Source organism: Mycteria americana, chromosome 13, assembly GCF_035582795.1.
Source record: "Mycteria americana isolate JAX WOST 10 ecotype Jacksonville Zoo and Gardens chromosome 13, USCA_MyAme_1.0, whole genome shotgun sequence".
NCBI lineage: Eukaryota > Metazoa > Chordata > Aves > Ciconiiformes > Ciconiidae > Mycteria > Mycteria americana.
The window spans coordinates 5,828,374-5,855,470 of record NC_134377.1 but is presented as its reverse complement, the minus strand read 5'-3'; the positions used below and the strand labels follow the sequence as shown (position 1 = coordinate 5,855,470).

The window sequence follows — 27,097 nt, the reverse complement described above, 5'->3', positions numbered from 1 at the left end:
CTATAAAACCAGCTTAGGAGAAAGTTGCAATGCTTTAGTAATATGTTGCATTAGAAAGGAACTATTCGTTTTAAATGGTCAAACCATACAAATTTCACAAGAAGTTCATGAATCGTCACCTGGGAGAGAACTGAGCTAGCCTTAATTTTGTGTTGGTTTTTTTTTTTCTTCTTTCTTATCTGTCCATTTAAAATGCTTAATAGTCTTTCAAAATAGAATCTGTGTTGCCTAACTGTTCTTTTCTTAATTTAATCTATTTGCAAAGTAGCTGTTCATAAGTTTTTGTTTTTGTTTTTTGTTTTTTTCCCCCAGAAGAATGTTGAAAATTCATTAATCCATACAGTTGTTCATAAGGAAAAAAATGTCAACATTAAATGAAAATATGGTGACAAATGTGGACATTTTTAGGATTTAAAACAGTCTACAAGACAGAACCCATTCAGTTTTATGAATTAATAGCAACATATTGTATTGAGAAAAAGAAGATGAAATTTGCTATGGCGTTCAAACAATTCTTTGCAATTATCTGTTGTTTTTCATCTTCAAAGCACTTTACAAACATTAACTACCTAATTTCATAGTGTTTGAGACAAGAAAGCCCAGAAACCTTGGTAATAATTCTCCAGACGTGAACAGCTCTTATGTAAAAAGTAATGAAATGCAAAAACAACCCTCTGGATGTAGCAGGCCTCCATAGACTTCTACAGCATTCTTCTGGATGGTTGTTTTATGTAATAGAAGAGATCTAAAGCTCATTACTCTATGTTCTGGTGCTTTGTTAGCAAAGTTGCTTTAAATATTGAAACGTGGAACATTTTTGGTGATGATAAATATCAACAGATTCTTAGGCAGTACAGACACATGTAACAGAGGAAGAATAATGCAAGTAATTTTTAATCAAATATTTTGTCCCAGAATCTTTTAATTTGGCTTGTGAAGATTCACGATGACATGCAAATGCTGCCTAGGTCAACAAATGAATTTGTAATATCCTGCAGACTTCCATATCTGGGGTGGTCTTCTGAGCTATCTGAAACTCATGTGCGAGTACACCACAATAAAATATGCAGAGATGTTTTTGCTGACTCATACCAGCAGGTGGATCTTAGCCATTAAAGACTTGGATCATTATTATTAAGTCAGAGGGAACTGGGAGGTGAGATGGAAGAGTCCCTTAGAGTTTTGCTGTTGAAAACCTGAAGCTTGAGAGAGAACGAGTAAAATTAACAGCAAATCAGAATCTTCAAAACCCAATAATTAGGCATTTGGTATTTTCAGGGCAAGACTGTAGGTTCAACTTAACCCCAGGCACTTGAAGAGAAGAGTGTGGTGGGTTTGTGGGGTTTTTTTTGTTTGTTTGTTTTGGGTTTTTTTATGAAACCTGTGTTCTGGTCATTACTTGACAAAGACCCATATGAATGGATGAACTTGCAACAAATCAGAATCTATTTTTTTTTTTTAGAAAGGCCCACTTATTTGTATGCAGCTACCCTGATGTGATTTGCTTCAGGTATATGCCCTGAGCTTTGCCTGTCCATTAATATGCGCTTAAGTACATCTTGGTAGTTTTTAAACTATGACCAATGCATATGCAAGAGGTATTGTTCTGTGTTGTCTTGAGTGACGTGGCCTGTTCTTCTGACCTGACCGTGAGATTTAATCAAAGATAGTCTTGCAAATATCAAGAAACAAGAAAAACTGGAATATTACTAATTATCTCCTCTTCTTCCTTCTTTTCTCCCTCCCCATTCTCCTCCCTTCCCAAACACTCATTCTCACAGTGACAACTATAGTCATACCTGTAATTCTTTAGTCAGGTGTTTGCTGATATAAAAGCTGAGTATTTTAGAAAGTCTTAACAAATTATGATTTCTGAGCAGAACATCTATTCCTTCAAACGATTCTGCCTTTTTTTATTCACAACTGTGTTTGTATGAAACGAATATTTGCATTAATGTATGCTCACTTTTATTATAAAAAGGCTCTAATTCTTTCCAGCAAGAAAATAAGATCTTCCATAGAGATACTAACTGGAAAGAGTAGGTCCCCTGTCTGCCTTACAAACTGGAGAACCAATTTGGGGATTACAAACGAAAGAGCCATTCTGCCATGCTCCCTGTAACGGATAGTAAAGCAATCTATTAAAGACCCAGCTTCTTTAAATATCTGCATAAGCTCTCCATGTTGCTAGAAAGCACAGGCTGACATTAGGGTCAGTGTTCATGCAATCACTTGTCTAACTAAAGACAGCTGGCTGGCTGGAAGGAGTGATGACAAACCTGATTTTGTCATGAGACAGTTACTCTTTTGAATATGGGGGTAGTCGGGCGTATTGTAAGATATTAAAATGGAAAGAAAGATAGACTCCCCCACTGTCAGTCCTTCATAATCTTTTTTCCTAGCTCTTGATGTGCATGTTTTCTACTTGTTCTCAGCTTCATAAAAAGTACTCTGATTTTGGCTTTTTTGGTTTTTTTTAGAGTAATTTTATAAAATGTATACTTACAGGACTTAGTAAATGCTAAATAAACATAATTAAATTATTTTATTCCAGTAAAAATACGAGAAGCAATCTCACGAGCTAGTCTCAGTTTGAGTACCCAGTCTCATTGAGATAGTCAGTTCAAATGTTCTTTTCTTCTCCTACCTTCCCCATCCAAATGCCCTGTCTTGTAGTGTTCTGCATAGGGAGTCATTATTTCTGCCTATATAGGCAAATATCTTTTATGGGCAATGCAATTTTTAGACAGTTTTTCTAAGTTAATATTTGATTTTAGATTGTCTCCCATACAGAGCAATATGATTCTTTTTAACTCTGTGAAGAGAAAATAACTGATGGCTAGAAGCCACAGTATGCTACCCCTCTGCTTCTCCTTCTTTCCTTTTACCCAAGCTGTGCAGATCTGTGGTAACTGTCATGTTATCAGCCTGAGAAAATACATCATGAGGGAGTATCTGGGCATTTAGTAGAGGCATCAACTCAAAGGCACGTTTCTGTTTCAGAAATTAGAAATGTAATTTTTATCATTTGTATGTAGATGTATGTATGTGTTTCTGCAGTGAAGCCACTCTCAAAAAGTCAATGTTTTGACTTTTATGAGGTATTGACTTGAAAATGGCAAGACTCAAACCAGAGCACCATGGATATTTTATTTTATTTAGCTCTTATTGTTTTATTTTGTACTTTACTTTTCTTCCACATATTCTTAAATGCGCCTCTTGCCTGCAATCAGTATTCTGGGATCTGCTGCTCCAAGTATTTCCCCTGTTGCCTCTAAAATGTAATACCTTTTCCTCCCCTTCCGCCACAACTACAGGAATATCAAGCTCAAGTAGAAGAAATGAGGTTGATGATGAATCAATTAGAAGAGGATCTTATTTCAGCTCGCAGGCGTAGTGATCTTTATGAATCGGAGTTGAGAGAGTCCCGACTGGCAGCTGAAGAATTCAAACGTAAAGCTACCGAATGTCACAACAAATTGCAAAAGGTAGTTTAGGCTTCATGGGAGAGGGGGCTAATGCTTGCTTGAATTTCTAGCGGTGTTTTACACACGCACACAAGTTGTGTGTGTGTCCTCTAAAGATTAGCGTGGTTTGTACAACTAATACAAAATGTCTTTCAATTGTACACTTGAAATAATGTAATTTATATTTTGTGTAACTGCTTGTGTTTAAATTGCATGAGGTGATGACTGGATAGAAGACCAGTGTACTACAAGTTTTCCTGAGACTTTTATATATTTTATATTTAAGTTACAGGTTAAAGATCAAGGCAAAAATGAAGCAGGAGAGTTGTATTGCAAATTGGAGAAGGTATGCTACTTCAGTGTCCTGGAGTTTGCTTCCTGGGTCTTTCATATTATGCACAAAACCCAAGAGTGTCTTTGGCTAGTCAGTGACATGCACAGCCTCACGTGCCTCCCTATTTTATTGTATTTTTTTTAAGTCTTTTTCTTGGTGAAATTAACTGTTCTTTCTGATTTGATATAAAGCTGTGTCTGGATATCCTGTTCTTAATGGATTGTGTTCAGAAGCTAGGCAAAGACAAGCCATTATGTATAATCTGAGTTTGGAGTCAGGTTAGTGATACATAAGGGTTTTCTTTATTAATAAAAATAGCAAATGAAAAATAAAAAGAATTCTGAGTATTCTCACACTGAAAAATCTACTTCGTGACCAAAATATGAAATCAACCAGAAGTTAGTAAAATGGGAGTAGATTTGCCAAGGAGCGTTTTGGTGTGTTGGAATTTATAGGGAGAAACAAAGATTTTTGGGAAGTGAATTAAAATAAATATGGTATCATAAGTAGAGAGCATTTTTTTCCTTTTTGGTTTTACGACACTCTTTCCCCCCACCTTTTTATTTAACTGTAGATCAATACAGAGCAGCAGGCCAAAATCCAGGAGCTGCAGGAAAAGCTGTCAAAGGTAATGTCTGGGTGGTGAAAGTGAATTTTCCACAAGATTTTCCAGTGAAACCTTAATGCAGAGGAGCGATGCACTTTGTTTTATCCTCAAAAATAGAATTAGTCATAGCATGGGGGATGATAAGGAGAAGGGGTGGGAACTGGTATCTGAAAATCATTGGTGTTCTCAATATGCTTTCGGCTCTTGAGACATGTCAACAGTGTTTATTTTTACAAATGAAGCTGAGTCAGAACTGGAGTAGTGTAGAGAAATTCTAATTTAAAAGGCCAGTTTTGGTATGCAGTATGCAATGCACTGGTTCCTTGCTTCTGAAGACAGGGTTCAGATGTTTTTAGCTCACTAGTAAAATACATGTTGGACTTGGTTTAGTCTCCCAGAGTACTCTGTTTTAATTGCAAAATCACTTTCCAGTTCAGTTATTCACAGAAAAAATGTTGAATGATAAGGGTTCAAAATAGAATTAAAATACCTTAGCAACATAAGCTGAAGGAAGTACATAATATCTAATGTTTGCAGTTGTGGTCAGTCTGTCACTTAGGAAGGCACTGTGAGAACAGTAGGGGAACTTCTCTTATTGGGATCTTTCAGCAGAAAAGGAAGGGGTTGTCATAGTAATCCACTGAGAGAGCTTTTCAAACGTGGCACCTGCTGAGAGAGGGCTTTTTCAATGGTTTAATGATCTAGAATATGAATAGGGGGCCAAAACTATGTAGAAATAGTACTTCTAATATTAAAACAGACTGTTTTGAAATCCTCCCCTCCCCTTTTCTCCTTTCATTAATTCTAAGGAATTATCTGTAGGCCAACAGGTTATTCTCCCAGTGTTTTAGTAAGAGTGTTTTGTGAGTTCTTTCCAAGAACTTGAGCTGAATTTGGGGGTAGACTTTACTTTCAGTACATAATGACAATTAGAAACTTGCAGTACAGCATGACAAACATGTAGATGATCTGGATTTTCAGTTTTTTGTGAAATGGAAAATAATTATGTAACAGAAGTTAGAATTTGGGTTCCTGCACATGATTGTAGGTTGTCTTAGTTTTAGACTGTGAGGCCAAAGTTCTGTAGCAATTTCATTCAGAATGTTGACCATCTCAAGGTTATGAACTTTTCACATACCAAGTTTTTGTGCGTGTGTTTTTCTTATAATACCTTTTTTTTTTTTTTTCCTTTGGCCCTTTAGGCTGTGAAAGCTAGCTCAGAGGCAACTGAACTTCTTCAGAATATCCGTCAAGCAAAGGAGAGAGCTGAGAAGGAGTTAGAGAAACTGCAGAATCGGGAAGATTCTAATGAAAGCATGAAGAAGAAATTGCTTGAAGCGGAGGTGAGTGGAGAATGTCTATCTAGAGTAAATTAGTTATTGGGATGTCTCTCAGTTCAGGAACCCTCATCTGGACGACTGTGAACAGCTTGTTCACAAGTGATGTTAGACATTAATCCATTTTTAATTAAAAAGCATATATTTCTTTGAAGAAAGCAGAGAGGCTTTTTATTTTCAGTGAGGAGTCAATAAAGACATGTGGTTAGCATAAGGGATTTGAGGCATGATGAGGATTTCAAATATCAAATACAACCATATATTGACTGCTTCAGCTGACTTTTTCTAGAAACTACTCATTGCTTTGTGATAATGCAGGGTTGGTTAGCCTAAATGGCGGTTAATAATTGCTCTACAGGAACGGCGCCATTCTCTGGAGAATCAAGTGAAGAGACTAGAGACTGTGGAACGAAGAGAAAACCGTCTAAAGGAAGATATTCAAACTAAATCTCAACAGATTCAACAGATGGCAGAAAAAATTCTGGTGAGCAGAGGTGAAAATGAAAGATAAAGGGTAAGAGTTTGTAAGAAAGGGGTAGGAAAGGAACGGAAGACATAGAATTGCATTGAATAAGGTGGAAATTGTTGAATAAAGGGATTTGTTTCTTGTACCAGTCATACTGGAGAAAGCTTAAGTGCTCAAATTCTATTTGCACCTTTAGTTAGAAACTCACTCCTATACCTTTAGTCTTAATACTACTTTAAAATTCTAGTTGTCTCAGTGGCAGCACTTTTAAATCAGCTTAGTAATATTTAAATTAATTACCTAGTGATTGTTTCAGGAGTAAAACATTCTCAGTACAGGATACTGCAACAATAAAAAGATTGGTATCTAGCTTTTAAACTAAATTGCAATGGAATTTAGAGGTCAGATCTACTTGAAATGTTTACATTTTGAAGCAGAGAGAAATTAGTCATCTAAACTGTTTGTCTCCAAAGATAATATTTGTCAGGAATCCATTTTCACCCACATACCTTATCTGTTGGCAATTTCTTGTTTCTCTCCTTGTTAAACCTATTAAATCTTTATAGCGAGTTGGTATGTCAGTCTACAGTGAACCAAGCAGAGGGTGTTTCTAATACTTTTACTTCCCTGGGACCATAATTTTATAGTGGAATAATTAAATTAATTTTGCATTTCTCATGAGTTCTCTTTCTGTGTTGCCAATATGATAAGGAAAAAAAGATTACTTTTTATTGGTAGCAATCCTGAACGTAGACACACCTGAGGAAGGCCAAATGGAAATGTATAAATAACCATATTTGGAGTCAACAGATGACCCATACTTGTTCTGGGTAATAGCTGCATATGTAGACTTCAGCATCAGAATGCCTGAGTGCTCTCAAGAAAAGGTAGATTCAGTTCTTTAATAGCGCTGTTTCTTTCAAATTGTTTTGATAACGTGAGTGCATGGTAAGTGGGAGACTATGGTTTTGCTGGGCACAGAGCCAACTTTATGTTTAGAAATAGTGTAAAACTTCAAATTGTTTCATAAGCCTCTTGTGTGTATTTGGGGATTGTTCCTTGGTTTTGATTACATTCTCTGTGGAGGAAAAACTGGAAGGGAATGCAGAAATATCAACTAATTGTTTTACACCATGGGATATGTTTAGCTCTTCTTATAGATAGTTTCCATGGAGTTCTGACAGAATATTGGAGAGAGACAAAAGTATTTTATAAAAAAGTCAAACAGGCATTGAAGAAGAAATCCTGCAGTCTTTCCTAGCCCCTTGCAGCTCTGATCTGGCAGCACAGGGTAATAGTATTCTTTTTTCTCCACTTCTACCTTGTTCATTCCCTCAGGTTGATCTCTTCAAACACTTTTGACTTTTCATGGTATAGAAAGTATAGAAAGGTAGGAAGGGAGCTGAAGATACAGAATTGCATAGAATAAGATAGAAATTGTTGAATAAAGACACTGGTTTCATATACACTCATCTAGCAGTACCTGAGAAGTACCTGCTGATCTGTCTGTACAGAACTAAGTAAGAAGAAAGAAGCAAGTTAGAGAAGATACTTATTATTGCTTGAAAGCATCAATCATTGCTATGATGCTAATACCAAAGTTAGCGCTACATAGAGAATAGTAAGCGAGAACTGGAATGGTAAGACATTACCTTCCTAAGCCTACACTGGCTGTTAAGTGCCACTGCAGAAACTGGTGAAGCTTCTGCTACAATATATGAGCAGTCTGATGCTGGTAGCTTTGAAGCTGCTGCTGATCTGGTTGTCTGATTCTCTGCCAGGACCTGAAACGTGTGGGCTTCTGAGGGAGGTGAGTTGTCCCTCTTGTTGCTGGGAGACATATTTCAATTGCAAAAAGCAGCAATCTCCATTCCTTGCAGAAGTGTCGGGTACTAGGCACTGTAGATGACCTACTTTTGCTGAACCTCCTCTTTGATTCTCACTTCTGGAAAAAGAGGTCTATTGCAATTACTGGAGCAAAAAAGTCTTTGTATGTTTTCAAGATGAGGAAGATCAGAAAAGAGAATATGAAAAGAGCTGAAGTAGAAATATCAGGAAATTCTCCTGTGCCATGCAGTAATGAAGGCAGACAGGAGACCTGGATGCATCCCAAAACCTGAACTTGTCTATGCAAGAGTCAACCCAGTGGTAGTGAATGAGAGACCTGGATCTGCCTCTTGTTCTAAGAAAATTGTTGGAATGGCAAATATGACAATGAAGGAGCATAAAGCTCTAAGCTCAGCTCTTGTGAGGTGTCCTGTTGAAAGGAGATTATAGATAATATCCTGAAAAATATAGTTGGACAGCAGAAATAGCTAACTTCTGAGATACAAAATTATTTAAGTCCTTACTGTGCATGGCTCAAATTATCTGTAGTGAAGTGAAGTAAAGAGGTTAAAAATATTCTGGTATGTTCTACCATATATATTGCGTCCTGCACTTTTCATTTTCCAAGCAATTTATAAATAGTTATTCTGACAACATTTGTCTGAGGAATATGGCAAAGTAAATACTATTCCCACTCTATGAATGTAGAATGAAAAGCATAGACAGCAGTACCCCATTATTGAGGTCTTCTGTCAGAAAACAAGTGAGAGACTGTGTTAAAAATAGATCTGAACTTCCTGTGATGCCACTGCAGCTATGAAGTGTTTATAACTGCTTGTTTTCACAAAACATCCTTGGCCCATCTTTGGGAATATTTTACTGGGAAATGGAGATTCTTACTGTGGAAGTAAAATCTTTGTCTTTAGCAGTATATCTGCTCTACAGTAGGTGGGTCAGCAGCAATATGCAAAGCTTAAAACTGATAATGTGCAGCTCTTGTAATGTTCTTTTTACTATGGCAGCCCTGGTCTTGGGATTTTTATAGTGTGAAACCTTAAAAAAGAGAATGAATGAATGTTTGATACCTATGTAATGCATATACACAGCACCTACTATTTCTTTGTGTCTGAATATGAATTTCTGCTGCTTTTTAGGAGCTGGAAGAAAAGCATCGTGAGGCTCAGATCGCAGCACAACATCTGGAGTTGCAGCTGAAACAGAAGGAACAATTCTATGAGGAAAAACTCAAAGTAAAAATATCTTCTTATCACCTTCTTACAAGCTTTTGTGGGTAGAATGAGTTCAGGGAAAATCAGTTGCCTTTAGGCTCTGATTGCTTTGTCTTACGAGTTGCCTTCTTGCTTACCACTACTGAAATGTTCAGAGAGCTTAGTGGAATCTGAGTAAGTTTTTCTTCTAGTCTATACCATTGTACCTTATCTGTCTTTAGCACTGCATTAAAACAGGTGGCATTTGAAGTCAGAAGGCAGTTGTTGATTGTAATTTGACTATTGCTGACTAAATAATACTTACTTAATGCTATTGGATCTCACATCCTGAAAACACTTTCAGTTCCTACTGATGATTTTCTAAGAGTATTCACGCAGCCTACCTGCAAGTTTTAAATTCAGCAAATACTAGAGCGTTTCTGAAATTCCATCTTCTTGGAGCTGTAACATCTGCCAAGAAGCCACAGAAAACACCCACTTTGTTTTTATCTTTTCCAGGGTAGCATAGGACTTTAACAAACAGAAATAGAATCATAGACGCCATCTAAAATTAGGAAAAACAAATTGGGAAATAGGAGTATGTGCACTGGCTAAGGGTTTTTCTAAAGAACCTGCAGTACGTAAGCCAGCAAGTGCATTTTGTAAGGATCTTTGTTTCTGCTAAGCATAATCTGTTCTCAGCAATCTTTACCTAGTACGTTTACCTAGGACTTGAATTCTACATTTCAGCTTAAATGTGAGAGGATGTAGTATTTAAGAGGAGAGAAGGAGTTTCTATGGGAGACATATGAAGGGAAAAAAAGAGAAGTAAGAAGGTTTCCTTCTTAAGTAAGGTTTCCTTCTTAAGTAAGAAGGACCAGAGCATGTGGTAATCGGTAATGAGAGTGATAGAAAACAGGAAGATCAGAGGTAGATGTTGGGAAAGGAGAAGTAGTGACATAAAAACTGGAAAAGAGGATAGGGATTGGAAAAAGAATTAAAAGAAAAAGAGAGCCAGTGTATTATGGGGATATATGATACAGGGTTTAGTAGGAGGAATCAGGAAGCCAGGTGAAAAAGGTTCAAAGGGATCAAAGAGGGCATGGGATGTTTGTAACTGGAACAGTAAAAAGCATCTTGTGGTGTCCAGACTTTGTGCCTTTGAAAACTTGTCTTTGGAGGAAATGACCTTCAGTTTAACAATGGATGTAAAGCTCTGGACATCCATACATAATGTGCATTTTTAAAAAAATGTAACAGTTAGTTACTTTAGTCCTATTCCTTAATGACGGGTATTTGTGCCACAAAAAGAAGGCTTTTACTTAGCTGTTTCATATGGTGTCTCCGACTTGAAGAAATCATGGGGTCTCAGTTGCCTTCTCACGCATACTTACAGAACTTACAAATTACTTCTGAGCCATATTGGTAGGGCAGCTGAAGAATGTGCACTTCCTTACTTCCTCTACTGTACCTATTGGGGTATAGAGTGCTTCTGTTTTCTGTTGCGTTAGTCTGGAATATTTCTTGAACACAGTTTATATGACTTAAAATAATAAAAAAATCTACAGTATCTCCATGTCTTCATAAAATTCCATCATTAAAGTCAATCTTCAGAGATAACTGAGGGAGTGCTCGTTTTTGGAGTTTGCTCGTCCATGGATTTCATGCAATTGCATCTTGGGTTTAATTTTGCTTGAGATATGATCAATTGCTTAAAAAAAATTTCATCTTTCTTGATGATTTTCTTTCTGCTTGCCCTTTGCCCAGTGAAACAGATATAATTTAGACAAAAGAAATGTCTTAATTTAGGTGTTGGAAAATCAGATGAAGAAAGATCTTGCAGATAAGGAAGCACTTGAGAATATGCTCAGAAGACATGAAGAAGAAGCACGTGAGAAATGTAAAGTCCTGGCTGAACAGAAGGCGGTATGTATAGTTGAATTGGAAATCAAACCATTTTAAGAGTAGCTTTCCGAGACTCTGATTTCAAGCAAGATAATCTTGTTTGAGGTTTTGTAGTGCTGCTGAGCTGTTTTGAAGGAAGTCCACTGATGAATACTAATTTTAAAAGACATGGCTTTTTAATTCAAGGTATCTTCAAGAATAGTTCCTTAAAAGTAGCCACGTAGCTTGCTGTGTACCCATCATTTTGTGTATTGATAATATAATGGTTGCTTTCTCCTAATATTAAAGCAGTAGAAAGCAGTTGTAAATAGCTCCAGTAATTGCATCTGGGATGCTCTTTTGGCCATTTGATTGGTTTTCTTTTACTTCTTTTTGTTTCTGGAAAAAGTTCAGACTTTTTTTAAACACTGTTTTTATAATCACTTCTATTGTGCAGTCTCAAAGGCACATTGCTCTGTTTCAGATGATCAATGCAATGGATTCGAAGATTAGGTCGCTGGAGCAGAGAATAGTGGAATTGTCTGAGGCCAATAAACTGGCAGCAAATAGCAGCCTTTTTACCCAGAGGAACATGTAAGTATAGCAACTGCTGTCATACTGGTCACTACTGAACAGTTCCAAGTAAGATCTGTTCTCTTAATGCAGAAATGGTTCTTTTTTGCAGGCCTGCTGTGCTCCCTGCTTGTTTTTCAGTGATGCAAAAATACGCTTGTTGTTCAAATAGTTGTGGTTCACTGCGTATTTTGTTTCCTCAAACATGACTAGGAAAATTGGTTTGTATTACAATGTTTACTTTGGAGCCCTTCCTAAGGCTGGTGCTTTGTGCAGGTTTACCAAACATGTTAAATGAATACTAATAATTTTAATGTCTAAAATACCTCTGGAGAAGCATATATTCCTTTTTTGAACATATATATTGCTAATAGATTTATATTTTCCTTGGTTCCTGTGACAGTTACATGATGTTGAAATTGAAAACATTAAACGCCTTTCTTTCACAAACATTCCATACTTCCCTGATGGGTGAGAAGACAAGTAAGAAAACTAGATTTTTAAGCCAAGAGTTTTTCTGCATGTTTTTGAATTGCCGTTTGCAAGAGTCAGATATTTTGTTACTGAAACAGGCAGAAGTAATGTGAAGTAGGAGATACCCCAGCTTCAGCTTCAGAATGCTGCTTCAATTCATTTTGTTTTCTTCCTAACCCAGATAGCACTTGTGTATATCTCTATTGCCTTCTCGGCTTCAGCCTCTCTCCAGTTCTCATCAATGACCGGTGTAATAGTCAGTTCAGTGTTTTTGGGGTATACTACTGGACAAGATCTAATGTCACCTGGAATCACTGTGTAAGCAGCAGCTGTTCTTGTGGTGAATTCTTATCTATTAAACACAGAGGAAATCTGTGTCAGATCTTTTTGTCTGCCTGAACTTTATTTTGCTTTGGATTTTAGTTGAGGTTCCTTTTCCTTATAATGATGTTTTTCCTTCATAAATGACTTAAAGGCATTCTACTTCAAGTATAGGAAAAAGTGCAGATTGTTTGATATATCCTGCAAGGTAGGGCTGAAGTAGTATATGCTCTTACTGACTTAAGAGATTCATCAACTTTGGCTGTCTGCAGAAAGGTTTTCAGTGTCTGTCAACTGCTGGATGCAATGTCAGGTGGTGTCTCTGTGGGAAGCACTTGGATGGATTCACCTATAATATTGAATAGAATCAAGCAAGGATGAATTTTGGCAGAGAGTTGCTTTGGTTTTTTTCCTTTTCAGTGGTGATTATGCCTCCAGATATGTAATGGCTCCAATTTGTGTTGTATTTCAAATATCTGGCAAATTATTTTAGCCTGAGCAGCCAAAAATATCCACAGAAATAACTGAGAAATTTAATTGTGTTGCTTTATGCTCCAGATGACCTCCAGTTAATCATCCAGGAAGTTTGTTGAGGCAGCAAAAGCCATAACTTACCTTCAGTCTGAAATAAAACAGAAGTACTGCCTCAACATGTACCTGGGAAGCATATGCAAGGTCTAGTGTCACAGTCATTGGTGCTGAACTGAGCGTAGGAACTTAGCTGAGCTAGATGCATCCTCTGAGAGCAGGACACTTGACTGGAGATCCATAGAAAACAAGAAAAAATATAATAATGTTTTAACATATGATTTAGAATAGATTATTGAGAGACATATTGTCAAGTAACATAATTTTGCAGGATTGGTAGAAGATAGTACAGAAATAACAACATTTTAAGAGAAAATTGCTTTATTATGCATGCAGATAGCTAATGAATTTGTGCTTATTTTGTGAATTGTCATGGTGAAAATGTATAAATCTGTTGTTGGACTGTATTTTGAATCCACAACAGCTACAGCTAATCTGAGCATGTTTGAAGAGGAGAACTAGTGATTAAACCCTTCAGAGGAGAGGGGAACTCAGCTAGCTTTTGTTCTATCAGTATCTGAGGAAACTAATGATTATCAGGTTCCTGAGAAGATAGCCCAGTAAACAGTAGGAAGTGAAATAACCCCATTTGACAGTTCTGCCTGGAAATAATCTGGAGAGGTAAATTAAAAAAAGAGAAAGGGTGAAAGGGTGGGTTTGTGTGCAATGCACAGAAATGTGAGTCAGAAGACATAAGTTCTATTTTTAGTTTTGTTAAGTCTTCCTATTTGATCTTGGGCAACCCACATAATTTCTCTGGGATGGGATTAATAGCAGCTTATCTCACAGTGAACTTCCTAAAATATGAATTCATTAATATATGTAGAGCTTTGTGAGACTTCTAAGTAGAAAGCACGCTATGATGCTGAATTTTCCAATGCATGATAAAATGATCCCAGGAATTGTAAATAATGTAGAAAGACCTTTTTTCTGTCTTTTTTTTTTTTTTTTTTAAATGAGGGTATCTGTTTCAAATTCTTATGGTAATAATTAATCATTGCCAGCTCTCAAAATTCTTATGAGCACAAGTAATTATTTTTGTTCACTTTGTAGATTAAGACTTTGATCAGAGACGACAAAGCTTCACTTCAATGTAGGTCAAGTTCTAGGTCCATTACAACTTAAAAAACCCCAACAAAACAACCCACAACACACTACCCCGCCAAACCCTAAACCATAGGGTTTCTCTTATCTCATGGAAATATATTGTGTGAAAGCAGCTATTCTCAGCATTTATTTTTCCTGTATAGAAAAACATGTGACAAGGAATTGGTAAAATGAGAAGAATGAACTGTAGCTTAAATACCGTTGTAGATTACAGTGTACAAGATTAATTTTTCTGTGCAACTTGCAAACATGGAATTTTAGTGCTCTGAGCATATGTTGATGAATATGCTAGTACATGGCTCTTTTGCAGAAAGGAATACAGAGTTGATTTTTTTTTTTTTTTTAAGTTGGGATGTAGAATTTAAGCTATGAACTTAACTATTCTACTTAACAGGAAACTTGTAGTATATTATTCCTTACTTCATCCCAGTGAAAGGACATTTTGAGTTTCTAACTTGTGCTTTTCTCCTATCAGGAAAGCCCAAGAGGAGATGATTTCAGAGCTGAGGCAACAGAAGTTCTACTTGGAAACACAAGCTGGAAAGTTAGAGGCCCAGAATCGAAAATTAGAAGAACAATTGGAAAAGATGAGTCACCAAGATCACACTGACAAGAACCGCCTGCTGGAGTTAGAGACTAGGCTGCGAGAGGTGAAAACTTGGGTTTAATCCCTCCAAACAAACTTACTTGAATGTACCCCATTTTGAGTATTACAGTGAGAACTAGAATTAAGTTGGTTTAGTTCTGTGTCATATAAAATGGTATTTTAAGGTGTATTAATTTAGTTTGGTCTAGCAGTACTTTTTTTTCCCTAGGAGTAAAAAAAAATAAAAAAAATAAATTAAAAATTGCTCATTAGAAGGAGATAAAAGTAAGTATTAAGGGTTTGTCATTCTTAGACCTAACTGAATCTGAGCTTTTAGATTGTCTTGCTTTCTCAGAATCATATTTATGGTTTTTTTGTACAATATCTTTATAATGTTGTCCAGCTAGAGTGGTTAAGGGGTAGAGAATAAAAGCTTAGCTATGTACAATGACCAGCTTAACCATAGCCTTAGAGTCTACAGAATAGAAAGGAAAGGACACAACAGAACTGCTGTAAGAAAACAGGAGACCTGTTGCTTCATGCACATTTTTCAGAAGTTTTCTGGAAAGGAAACCTAACAGTAATATGAAAATATGTGTTTTTAAAGATTTGTGAGCTGTGCTTCATTTTTAGTTTTGTATCAACTAGTTTGGATCCACTTCAAATCTTCTTTTACCTTCTCCAGTCTCACTCCACTAATTTTCAGCTAAGACTGAAATCTTGCCTTTAGCTAAGAGGGTTGGACGACCAACACACGTCCTTGTTTGACCGGAAGTTGGTTGGGACCAGTGTAAGATTTCTGGCAGGCTTGTCGCGCATCTACAGCACAACAGACAGATTCACTTGGGATAGCAGACAGCCTGAAGAAGGTGCTAAGGTTTGGAATTGATTTTGAGCACTGAGATCTGTTCTCCTGCTTGTTCATTTCTTATCCATTTCTGGAAATGACATGTTTATCCCTGAGTATGCCTCAAGAAAACCTTCAACAGAAGCTATTCAAATAAATCCAGAGCCAGATGATCTGGTTGGTTTCTTTAAAAAGAATCTGAAGGGAAAATGACATATGAAAGTCAATTGCAAAATATGTGTAATGTTTACATATACGTAAAGATTAGTATTTATGTTTATGCCTAAAGGTTCTCAAATAAAGATTCTTAAAGATTCTCAATTTCAGTGAAGAAAGTTCATCACAAACTACTTCCACTTTTATACTTTTTATATCAACGTTTGATATGTGATATTGGAGTCACAGCTGGAACTATTCGTGTGCCCCTGTTGTTGTTTCAAAATGCCAGGTTGCCTTTAACCTTTTTCAAAGCAAACCAGTAGTTTTTAGGTAGTTGACAAAGCTGCGTCCTTGACTTCTCAGTGACTTAATCTGTCAAGATGTGATTTTTTTGGGATAGACATGGCAATGGCATCTTAAAGTGAGGTCTGAAATGAGATTAGATTGCCTATATTTTCTTTGTTAGTAACTTATATTTGGATGCTACTTTTTCTTTCTTCAGGTTAGTCTAGAGCATGAAGAGCAAAAGCTGGAACTCAAAAGGCAGTTGACAGAATTGCAGCTGACACTCCAGGAGCGGGAATCTCAAATTACTGGGCTGCAGGCTGCCCGCACAGCCCTGGAGAATCAGCTCCGCGAAGCCAAAACTGAACTAGAGGAGACTACAGCTGAGGCAGAGGAAGAGATTCAAGCTCTCACGGTGAGCCCTAAAATTCCTACTATGAGCTATATATACAGATTAGAATTATGTAGATGCATGTTTCATGAAGAGGTTAAAATGAATTTATACTATCTAATTTTTAATTTTCAGAACAGGATATGAATTGTGCCCTGTCTTGATAGAGGCAGGAATGGCTAAAATGTCAAATTTTTTTCTGTCGTCTTATCTTTAACCATATGAATGCTTCCTAGTAGTGGTTCATTGCTGCCAAAACTGATTGATTGTAAGAGCATTATTGCTTTTGTGATGAGGTGAAAGTTGCATATGAAATTGTTATTGTTCGGAGTTTTACTCTGTGATTTAGTTGTTTAAATAATATCTCATGAGTTTGAAAGTACTTGCTGATCATAAATATTTTGATGATGATTTTTCTATCAGTTACCGTGCTTTAAGGATACTTACTGGGGGGGGGGGATGACACACCAAATTCCTAGGAAAATAGTGGTGTTAGCACATAATTTTATTCCAACTCTTAGTTCATTAAAAATTGTCACGTGTCTTGCAGTCTCCGGTGAGGTGTGTGAATGATATAAAGGAAAAAAACCCTTCAATTCCCCCCCCCCCCGCCCTCGCCGTCGCCCCAGTAAATGGAATTCTAAATTATATGCTGCTGGTTGCTGTGTCTTGAGTACAAAAAGATGCTTTCAAACTGCTTGATTCTAAGAAATATTTCCTTAATAAAAGATTCCCAGGGCTGTGGGGGGAGAAAGTGGAGAAGTATATGACCTGCTACCAGCTAACCCCCATTGAGCAGCAGTCTTAAATGACCTTCAAATCCAGCTATTTTGAAGTGTTGAAAATGTGCATTCTCTCACTTCAGTGGCATTTGATCTAAGAACTGTTCCAAATATTTCTGCCATTGCTATTTTTTGGAAGGGATGGTGGGCTCAGCTGAGATAGGTGCTTGTGTTACATTGATGCTTTGGGTAGATGAATGGGAGAGCCGTTGTTCTAAAGAGTGTACGTGCTGGGAAAGTACAGCAACAACATCAAGGCTTAAGAATAACTGAATAGAACGTGGCATCAGTTTCTTTTTTGCTCAAAACTGAGGTGGTCCCCTCCCAGCTGAAAGCTTTTCATAACAACTAATATCACTGTCAATGGGATGGCGATGTGCTTGCTATCTTTACCCTACCCCACCAGTGAAACAGATGAATATTTATGACCTGTGTTCACTCGGTTATTGCTTCAGTTAATTTGGCAAAGTGGTAGTGCTTTTGGACCAGCTGTTGTAAGATAGTCCAGTTTGGTGGGCTTGGGATTATTTCTGTTATGGATTTTTTAATATACTTTTTTTATTTTTCACATTGCCTGTTGTGGTAAGATAGCTTTTCAGCTCTCATATTTGACTTCTGCTGAACAGTTTTATCCTGTTTAGTCTCTTGGCTCTAAGGAAAATGTTCTGACAGAAAAAAGGTGGCTGGATGTGCTAGTGCACTAACCTTTCATTTGTTAAGTTTTCAGATAGCATGTGACATTAGACACTTGTTAAATCCATTTGATGAATTTTGAGAGAGGCCATGAGGCTGAAACAAGAACTTTTGCTTTGTCATGCTTTGCTTGTAAATTAGGAGGTCAAATGGTGCATGCAATACTGTATCCTTTAAAATAAGTGTTTGCACTTTTCCATACTTTGGATGCTGTCTTCCGAAGAATTGATTGTTACGTTTCATCACTGCTTTTTAGAGAGGCTCAGGATTAAATGGTACTTCATGGTAGGATTCAGGTAGATTGGCAGAGCTGTTTGGGATAGCTTGCATAATACTTCATTATAGTTTTTCTTTGCAAGCATTAAATTGTATGTAGCATTTATTTTATGACATACCAATCTGGATATGGAAGTAAAACCAACTCAAATTTAAATGTCAAGAATGTACAAACTTGAACATGGAATCGACATATCTTCTGGTGACCATTTCAGATGGAACCTTTTACATAATTCATTTCTCGAGTTTGTACATTTTTCTAAAGTAGTTCAGAATTGGGAGCATAAGTGTGTTTTGATTAAGTAGGATGTGACTTTTGCTAATCAGCTCTTTGCCACCACAGAGTGCTTTCATAGCCTGCAGCATCTGCCTTTCAAACTTTGCTTGCTGGTAGATTGTTCTGCAGTTTGTTTAGCAACAGCTGTTGGATTCGAATTCTAATGTATGAAAAATTGATGATTAACTTCTTACCTCCTTTAGGCACATAGAGATGAAATCCAGCGTAAATTTGAAGCCCTTCGTAATAGCTGCACAGTGAGTATTAAATACAAATCATTGAATTATTTTGAAATTAAGGATAAGAAAACAAACAATTTACTTACTTAATCCTTGATGGCACTAGTCCCTAATGTGGACTTCTGGCTTCAAGGTGTTAGTAGGAGCTAGACGGATTGGATTTGATTTCTTTTAGGTTTCAGGTAAACCTCAATTTTGAGGTTTTAGTCTGATCATGAAATTGACACTATTCTTCTTTTTGGAGAAGAAAGTAAATTAAAATATCTCATTGCAGTGCAGCTAATAAGAATGGTGTAGCAGCTGCAAAAAATGATTGTAGGTGAAGATCTCTTCTGCTCACAAAAAGAAAAAATCTACCTGTCCAAATCCTGAGCTGCATTGTAGATCTAGGCCAGAGTGGAAGAGCCTTCATGCTACTCTGGGTTTTAAGGAGGACTTTAACACTGTTTGAAGAGGCAAGAAATGTTATGGTTCCAAATAATACATTGACACATAGTCATCTGCTCAAAGAGCAGAGAGGACTGTAGGATCTTAATTTGCACCTTCTGTTGCTTGAGATCTTTTGACGTTTTTAGATTCATTTCATCAATGCAGGACAGATGTCCGAGGGTTTGTCTATCAATAGGGATCCCTGCAGATTAGCACTGTCTTCAAACTTGTTTATGATGGTTGATGGAGAGCATCTGTCTTCCAAGGACATGAATTACAAAAGTGTTGAACAAGGTCCACAGTCCTCTTGGATCAGCATTGACTGCTGATCTTTCCAGGCTTTTTCTCCTTACCCAACCCTGTAAGCAGGGCTTAATTGCTGGTTTTCTCTTGATTGTTTCCCTACTTCCAGTGATTTCCTCAAACTTAATTTTTCATGCTTGTAGGCTGAAGTATCCAATGCACAAGTTTTCATCTTTCAAAAATATCTTTTCAGGATGAGAGTTATTCTGTTTTCTCAGTCACTCTTTAGCACTAAGCAAGGGGATTCTTCTGTTCTGTTCATAGAATATACTGATATGAAGAAATGAGGAAGTAGAGCTTACCAAAGTGTGTTAACCTCTATCTAAAAGAAACCCTGCACAAGAAACTTCACTTTTTGTTCCCTTCTTCGTTTACTTAGATTGATCGTCTAGCTCCATATGTGCTATCGTGTATCTTCCGTCCATAGGTATCTTCTTTTGTTCTATCTTGCCCTTCATACAGAACAACAGCTTTCTATGAAAATGCTTATGTGATCTCCATGCAGGCAAAAACCAGTGTGGAAAATCTGTCACTTCTTTTCACTGGATGGTAGGCTGCCTTTCAGAGGTTGTAACTCATTATCTAGTAACACTTTGGCTCTGTAAGTGTGGTGAGCAATCTCCAGCAGCGAAGAGTGACCCACGACATTTCAAGAATGTTGAGAGCTTCAAAGACTCTGCTTCAAAGACTCCAAAGAAAAAGGATTTCTAAAAGTGTTGTGCATTGTAAGGCCCTTCAGTGGGATAAGTGGGATCAGACATCCTCATCAATAAGAAATTAATTAAATAGTTCCTAAATGAATAATACATGCTCATCATACATTCTCTTTTGAGCCCAGGAGAATGCATGTATAATTTAATTGACCATGGATAGAAACTTTGTTGTTCTGTGTTATGAGCAGTTCTAGCTGTCCATCCTGTCTACTGAGGGGCACTGAGAGAAAAGATAGGACAATCTTCTATTGACAGCGAGGGATCAGGGAACGTTTATTATGGTGCCTTCACCAGATGTTTCAACCTCATTTTTATGTGGTTGTGACCAGTATGATGCAGGCTTTGCTTTTGGTGACCATGTGATTCTACTTGAAGGTGATTAGAACTTATACTCCTTTTAAAATAAGATAACACTTCAAGGGAATAATTGTAATATGCTGCTACTCATGCAGCATGATAATGAGTGGGTTTATTCTTTTAGCAAGTTTTCAAAAGATATCCTTTTTAAGCTGAAACAAACTCCTTGAACTAGTCTGGCAGACTTTGGTATGGAATTATTTTTTTATTTAATCTTACTGAGAAGCCCAAAACAGCCTAAGAATTATGAAAATAAGATTAGACAGGGGGGAAAAAAAATCAAAAGATTGAACTTCAGTATTTTCACAGTATTCAAAAGATAAATAAAAATACTTAATCTACTTTCTTTGGTATTTCTTCTGTTTCTCTCACTTCACAAAGGTCACAGCTTCTGATTGTAGAGAAGGCTTACACCTCAAATGTGTGTCTGCTTTCCTTGTACCCTCATTGCACTCGTGTTCTTCCTTTTGCTGAGGTCTCTGACCAAGTAGACATTTTTTAGGTTCTCCTATTTGTTAATTTAAAATTTGCTGTGTTTTGGGGTGCATACGTAGAGACCATTGCTGTGTTGTTGGTTGTAATTTCTGCCCTGTTTGTGAATTTACATTCAGTTGCTTTGATAGCTCTGCGTTATTTCATGTTGTGACATCTCTCTTTTACTATTGGGGATCAAAAAGAAAACGCTAGCATTTGCTTTCTCTGTGTCTCAGTTGTGCAAGAAATCATAGGATAGATAATTACAATAAAAATTGTAAGTTGTAGTACCTGCTGTATGCACACACAGATGCATGCGGGCACACACGAAGAGCAAATTTTATCATAGTCTTGTCACAATGATAGCTCATCCAGCAGATCTGTTGAGGGAGAAGGTCTAGTTCCATACATTTAAAGAATTATTCTATCAAAAATATGATCCATTTGAGTGTTAAAAGTATTTTCCAGGCAATCAGAAAAAGATCTAGAAATGAAAGGCATTTTCTTAAATAGGAAAATTTACGTATTTGTCAGTTGTTTCTAACTGCCTCTTAATTATGGCTTGTTGTTGAAGCATCAACACATTTGAAGTTAAAAATACAACTAAGTTATCTAAATAATAGAATTGTTTGAAAAATAAAACATTCAGTAAGTGGGTGGTAAAGTTGTTGTAGTTTAACCCCAGTTGGCAACTAATCCCCACTGAGGGCTTGCTCGCCCTCCCTCCCAGTGGGATGGGCGAGAGAATCGGGGGGGAAAAAAAAGTAAAACCTGTGGGTTGAGATAAAGACAGTTTAATAAGTCAGCAGAAGAAGAGAAAATAATAATGATAAAAGAATGCACAAAACAAGTGATGCACAACGCAATTGCTCACCACCTGCTGACCGATGCCCAGCCAGTCCCCGAGCAGCGATTGTTGCCCCCTGGCCAACTCCCCCCAGTTTCTATACTGAGCATGACGCCATATGGTATGGAATAGCCCTTTGGCCAGTTTGGGTCAACTGTCTTGGCTGTGCCCCCTCCCAGCTTCTTGTGCATCTGGCAGAGCATGGGGAGCTGAAAAGCTCTTGACCAGTGTAAACATTGCTTAGCAACAACTAAAACATCAGTGTGTTATCAACATTATTCTCATCCTAAATCCAAAACACAGCACTATACCAGCTACTAGGAAGAAAATTAACTCTATCCCAGTCGAAACCAGGACAAAAGTCTATAAATATTTATAAGAAAAGAATCCTATAAAATATTTACACTCAGCTTCGTAAAATACTATTGCTATTCCAGGGAACCACCATCTGAATCTTCTAGTTTTTTTCAGGTACAGGCTGTGGCTTTTACTCTAACAAGGAGAGGGGCATTTCTTAATGCTAATTGGATATTACATCTCCATTTATTCAGGATTTCTCCAATAAAACAGGGTTTATCTTCCCTCCTTGAAGTTCTTTTGTCATCATCTTGTTTTCCTATCTTAAGCATTAACAGGCTTGATTCTGCACTTGTCTATGAGATTGGATATTGAGGCATTAAATCTGCAAGCCTGTTAGGCACACGTATAATTTTAGTTGTGCATAAAGTCCTGCTGACTTTGGTCTAAGATCCTGATTCCACATTGGCTCAATGAGTTGGCATAAAAGAATAATCTGTGTTCTTGAGAACTTCCAAAATTATGTCTTAAGATGTTATATACTTTGATGCTAAATTATGTTTCAGAGTAAAGGGATCTTGCCCACTGTAACAAGGCTAATACCCAGGCAAAAACTTTCATATAGCTTTGTTAAATTTGTGGGGGGAAAAAAAAAAATTGGCTGTTGGGTGGGAGGGGTTATCCTTGATTCTCATTTCACAGAAAATGTGATGGCAGATGCCAGTTATAGGCAAAAATGGAGCTTTGTAGTTTTTGTGGCCTGACAAGAAGCCAGAGACTTCTAGGGTGTTGATGAGGTGTTGCTGTGAAAGAGGCTAATGGGACCTTCACTGTGGACAACGACGATGACCTCATCGTTTGAGGCTTATGGTTGGTAGAGGCAGCTCGTCTTCTGGGAACTAGGATAGAGGAGTACAGGAGACTGTATGTTTTAATAATGGGTTGGCATGGAAGGAGAGGAATTCAAACTGTGCAGTGTCCTACTACTCTGCAGCTTCTAAGGAGAGCAATGTCCCTCAGGCTAAGCCACGATGAGTTTTTGGAGACTGAGATCTCCGTGTAAGGTATGCTTCAAGTCACAGATGTTGTCTGACTATGGAAAGGGGAAGGAAGTGAGAAGTTCATTTTTAGATATCAATTGAACAGGTAGAGATACAAGACTGGTATCTAGCTGCAGCTGTGTTCATTCAGAAGCTTGGTATTCCTCTCTCCATTACGATGTTTGGTATTTCTCTCCTGGAAAAGCTTGTGTCTCAGATCCAAATGTGAATAGGTTAAGACAAAGTGAGTCTGATGCCTGCTCTTGCTTCCTCCTCGCAATAATTTGGGGCTGAGAGAGCGCTTTTTCTTTTTTTCCTGTTTCCTTCTGACAGCTAGCTTTCTAGTAAAGATTAGTGGGGGTGGGGAGGAGTGGAAATGGATAGAGTAAAACTATGCATTAGTCTGGAAGTTCTGGATTAAGGTTGTATGAAAAATTGCAACTCCAACTAACATGCTGCTGATAGCATCTTGAAACCGTTTACCTTGCCGTGTCCTAGCATTTTCCTGCATGTTTGTTGGTGGCATCTGAGAACTGAGACAGCTTCATGAAGGAATAAGGTTATGGAGAAGTTTGCAAGCTGCAGTTAGAATTCTAAAACTGCTTCCTTTTCACCTTTCCCTCATTATTTTGCCTGTGGTTTTGATATGTGGAGCATATGGATTAAATTTTGTACGCTGTGTCTGATATGCAAACCTAATCATCATGGCCCTGAACTGCTTGTTGCTATGATTATTTAATTTGTGATCCATGCCTGGAGAAGGTTGTAGGGCCAGGTATAATAGCTATGAATCTGTGCAGTCTCCCAGTAGAGAAACACTTCGCTTTTCTGAAACTATGCAATGGGGAGGAGTTGTGCTGAATATGGTCACTTTTGCTGAAGAGCTGTTATGCTTGGGTTGCTCTGTCATATTTAAAAATGAGATAGTCTTCTGTGTCAGTATAAAGATAAGCTGTGCGCTTAGATGTGGCATGTAGTGAACAATCTGCCAAGATTAGCGTGGTGTAGTTAGATTATATCTATTTTGTGGATTAGTTGTGATGAAGATGTGCATAGATTGAAGAGAAAGTTGCAGTTGCTCTGTGACCGATGATACAGTGGCACAGATACAGTGGCCGCCTAGATTGTCTAGAATTGCTTTTCTAAGCTTTCAAGTGTTTGGTTGTTTTAGAAACTTTAAATTTGAAGATTTTTGTAATTATATTATGGGTTTCTAAAAGGATAAAATAATGTTTTCAGACTTTCTTTTAATATACTTCAAATTTAACCCCAGAATAGCTCAGGGTTGCTTGGCTGGTTTATTTGGGTTTTTTTTGCCTGGGGATTTCCTTAACTGAAAAGAAAAATACCTAAAGCTGTTAACTCTTTTCAGGTACAGGATTCTGGCATAGGTTGTATGTATGTATGTATGCCTAAGACAACGTTTCCTATCAAATATGGTTTTTTTTATCTGTGTTTTCTTTCTTCTTGGTTCCCAGGACAGGCATTTATATCACACTGTGTCCCATTTTCCTGTGTCAGTATCACCCATTACTATTTAGGCTTTATAGCATTTATAAACTCTGTAACCCTGTTGAGTTATACATAGCTGCAGATAGCTTTTAAAAATTGGATTTGTTAACAAATTTCCCCTTTCCCTGTGAAAAAAGGAAACCTGTACTAAGAAGAATGAATTTTGTCTCTTTAAAAAACATTAAAATCTATCAATCTATATAGATTACATTATATAGGTTATAATATATTTGGAATTTAAGCCAAACCATTTTGGAATTGTCAATAAATATACTGTTAGGAAAATATTCAAGAAAGGAGATCACGTCACTTCTTCTGGAACCCTTCTTTCTTAACTGCTGTGCTATTTAAGTTTTCCAGAAATATCCTACTAGATAAACTCCAGTGAAAAACTCTAGATATACTACAGTGAAGTTGAAATGGTCTGGTTTAATTTTAGTTATATTCAGGGAAAGAAGTCAAAATCTCATAACATAGAATAAAGGTGAATGGGAGCTTAACTTCCAGCCCTGAAGGGATGAAATCAACTGAAATACAGCCAGTTTTAAAAAATGAATTAAGTAGTTGGACGTATTAAGTCTGCATGTCACCTTATCCATTTGTGTTTCCCCCATCTCTGCTTTCTTGTATTTCAAAACTAGTTTAATAATTTTTATAGAAAGGACTTGTATTAATATAGAAAATCTATGTGGAAGAAACCATGGATGATATCTTAAAACTGCCTAGATATGTGGTGTGGCTAAACATAAAAATAAAAAGAAGTAGAAGAAAAAGAGAGATTATCTTGTCTGGCAGTTAGTAGAAATCTCAGATGTTACTTGTAAGAATGGCAGGTCAAACACTGTAAAAACAAATGTTCTTTTGTTCCTTTTTGTTTGTATAAATAGATTTCTAAGTCTAAGTTCTTATCCCTACAGCAATCTAGACACTAACACATCCTTATGATACAGTCTGTGTTCTTTGAAAACTTGACGCATACAATACAGAATAAAATGTATTTTGCGTAGGGCAGTAAGAGTGCTCAAGAAACAACCACGCGATCAGACTTTAATTAGAAATGTTGTGTTTTAGAGTATGAATCATTTTGATTTGACCCTAACCATATGAGTAGCAGGAACTCCCCTTCACCCAGCAGGGAGTAATGTCAATTGGACTTTTTCTGCTGACAGTTTAAAAATCAAATACTGTTAATTCAGATCTAGGAGAGGCATGGTGAAAGGCTGCCAATATATGCATTACAGATTCTTCAAAAAGAAATGGTTGTCATCTTTCCAGATAGCTGAGAAGAGCTGTATGCTCTATGCTCTGCTGCTTTAGATATTTAAGTCCTTGGCTTGTATAGGAAATTGGAACATTTAAATTTGAATGTGTGGCCAACTGTGCTCTGGGATTCTAATTTTTCCTATTTAATGAAGTATCTTACTCACTTTTCTTTGACATCTAGGCAAAAATGCCTCTAGAACATATTTGTAAGAGCTGAATATGAATTGTATAGAGCTTTCCAGTTTCTGAAATTCTTTTTATTAAGCTGATTTCAAGGTTATACTGAGGTTCCTTTCTCTTCTGTTGTGATGATGTTTTTGAGTTAGGAGGAGGTACAGGTATTTATCCATCCAGTGTTCATGGCCTTTCATTCATAAAAATCAAATGAGACTGTGAAAATGGCCCACCATTGTTCATACTTTTCTTTAAATTGAAGGGGAATGTGGTTTAAAGCATATAGTATCATGCTATTCTGATTAAACAAATGGACGCTTCCACTTCATTAAAGGCAAGGCTGCTGTCCTTGTTGAATTTTTGCTTTTCACTGATTTTCTGTTAGTCTGTTATGCTACCACACTTTTTTCTTTCTTCATATATCCTGTGCTGCCATCCATAAAGCTGTTACTTTGATAGAATATATTTCTTAAAATTTTTCTGCTTTTCCTGGTTACGTACAGCGTTACATATAGCAATATAAACGATTGCTAGGCAGATTCAGCAGATTGTACTGCCTCCATTGCACCTCTTGTTCAGTTTTCTTAACTAGCACGCTTCAAAAGCCTCTCTGAGAGGTATCAGCCTCATTTCACTTAAGGGGAAATTGAGGCAAAAAAAGGTAAAGTGCTTTGGCAAAGGCACGCTGTAAGTCAGCAACAGATCTGAGAATACAACCAGAACTCCTGACTCCCAATCCAGTGCTTTAGATGTGACAGTTGTCTCTTGAATAATAAATTGCATTGCAGCATATTTATACTCTAAACCAAATAATAATAATTAAAAAGCTATTTTCTGTAAGAAACAAAACGCTATTCCTAATCAAAGCACACTCCTGTGCATAAAATTTACTATTACAGTATTGCTTTTGTTTAAATTTGAAAAAGTTTAAAAGCCAGATTGTCTCCTTGCTTGGCAATA

At 37.0% G+C, this 27,097-nt stretch overlaps 2 protein-coding genes across 9 annotated transcripts in view; one reads left to right on the top strand and one right to left on the bottom strand.

Annotated features, from left to right (window-relative positions):
* Nucleotides 1-27,097, bottom strand: part of PRKAB1 (protein kinase AMP-activated non-catalytic subunit beta 1) — a 423,514-nt gene that overhangs the window by 361,570 nt on the left and 34,847 nt on the right. The gene's annotated exons all lie outside the window — the stretch shown is intronic.
* CIT (citron rho-interacting serine/threonine kinase) overlaps nt 1-27,097 on the top strand; it is a 74,763-nt gene that overhangs the window by 26,650 nt on the left and 21,016 nt on the right. For 4 of the 8 annotated variants that reach the window (XM_075516697.1, XM_075516695.1, XM_075516691.1 and 1 more), the window contains exons 14-24: nt 3,318-3,488; nt 3,754-3,813; nt 4,376-4,429; nt 5,611-5,751; nt 6,104-6,229; nt 9,193-9,288; nt 11,056-11,172; nt 11,615-11,724; nt 14,669-14,843; nt 16,288-16,485; nt 18,693-18,746. In XM_075516697.1, the coding sequence (XP_075372812.1) occupies nt 3,318-3,488; nt 3,754-3,813; nt 4,376-4,429; nt 5,611-5,751; nt 6,104-6,229; nt 9,193-9,288; nt 11,056-11,172; nt 11,615-11,724; nt 14,669-14,843; nt 16,288-16,485; nt 18,693-18,746 (1,302 nt within the window). The remainder of the gene's footprint in view (nt 1-3,317; nt 3,489-3,753; nt 3,814-4,375; nt 4,430-5,610; nt 5,752-6,103; nt 6,230-9,192; nt 9,289-11,055; nt 11,173-11,614; nt 11,725-14,668; nt 14,844-16,287; nt 16,486-18,692; nt 18,747-27,097) is intronic. The other 4 variants (XM_075516699.1, XM_075516696.1, XM_075516694.1 and 1 more) reach the window with 2 other exon arrangements.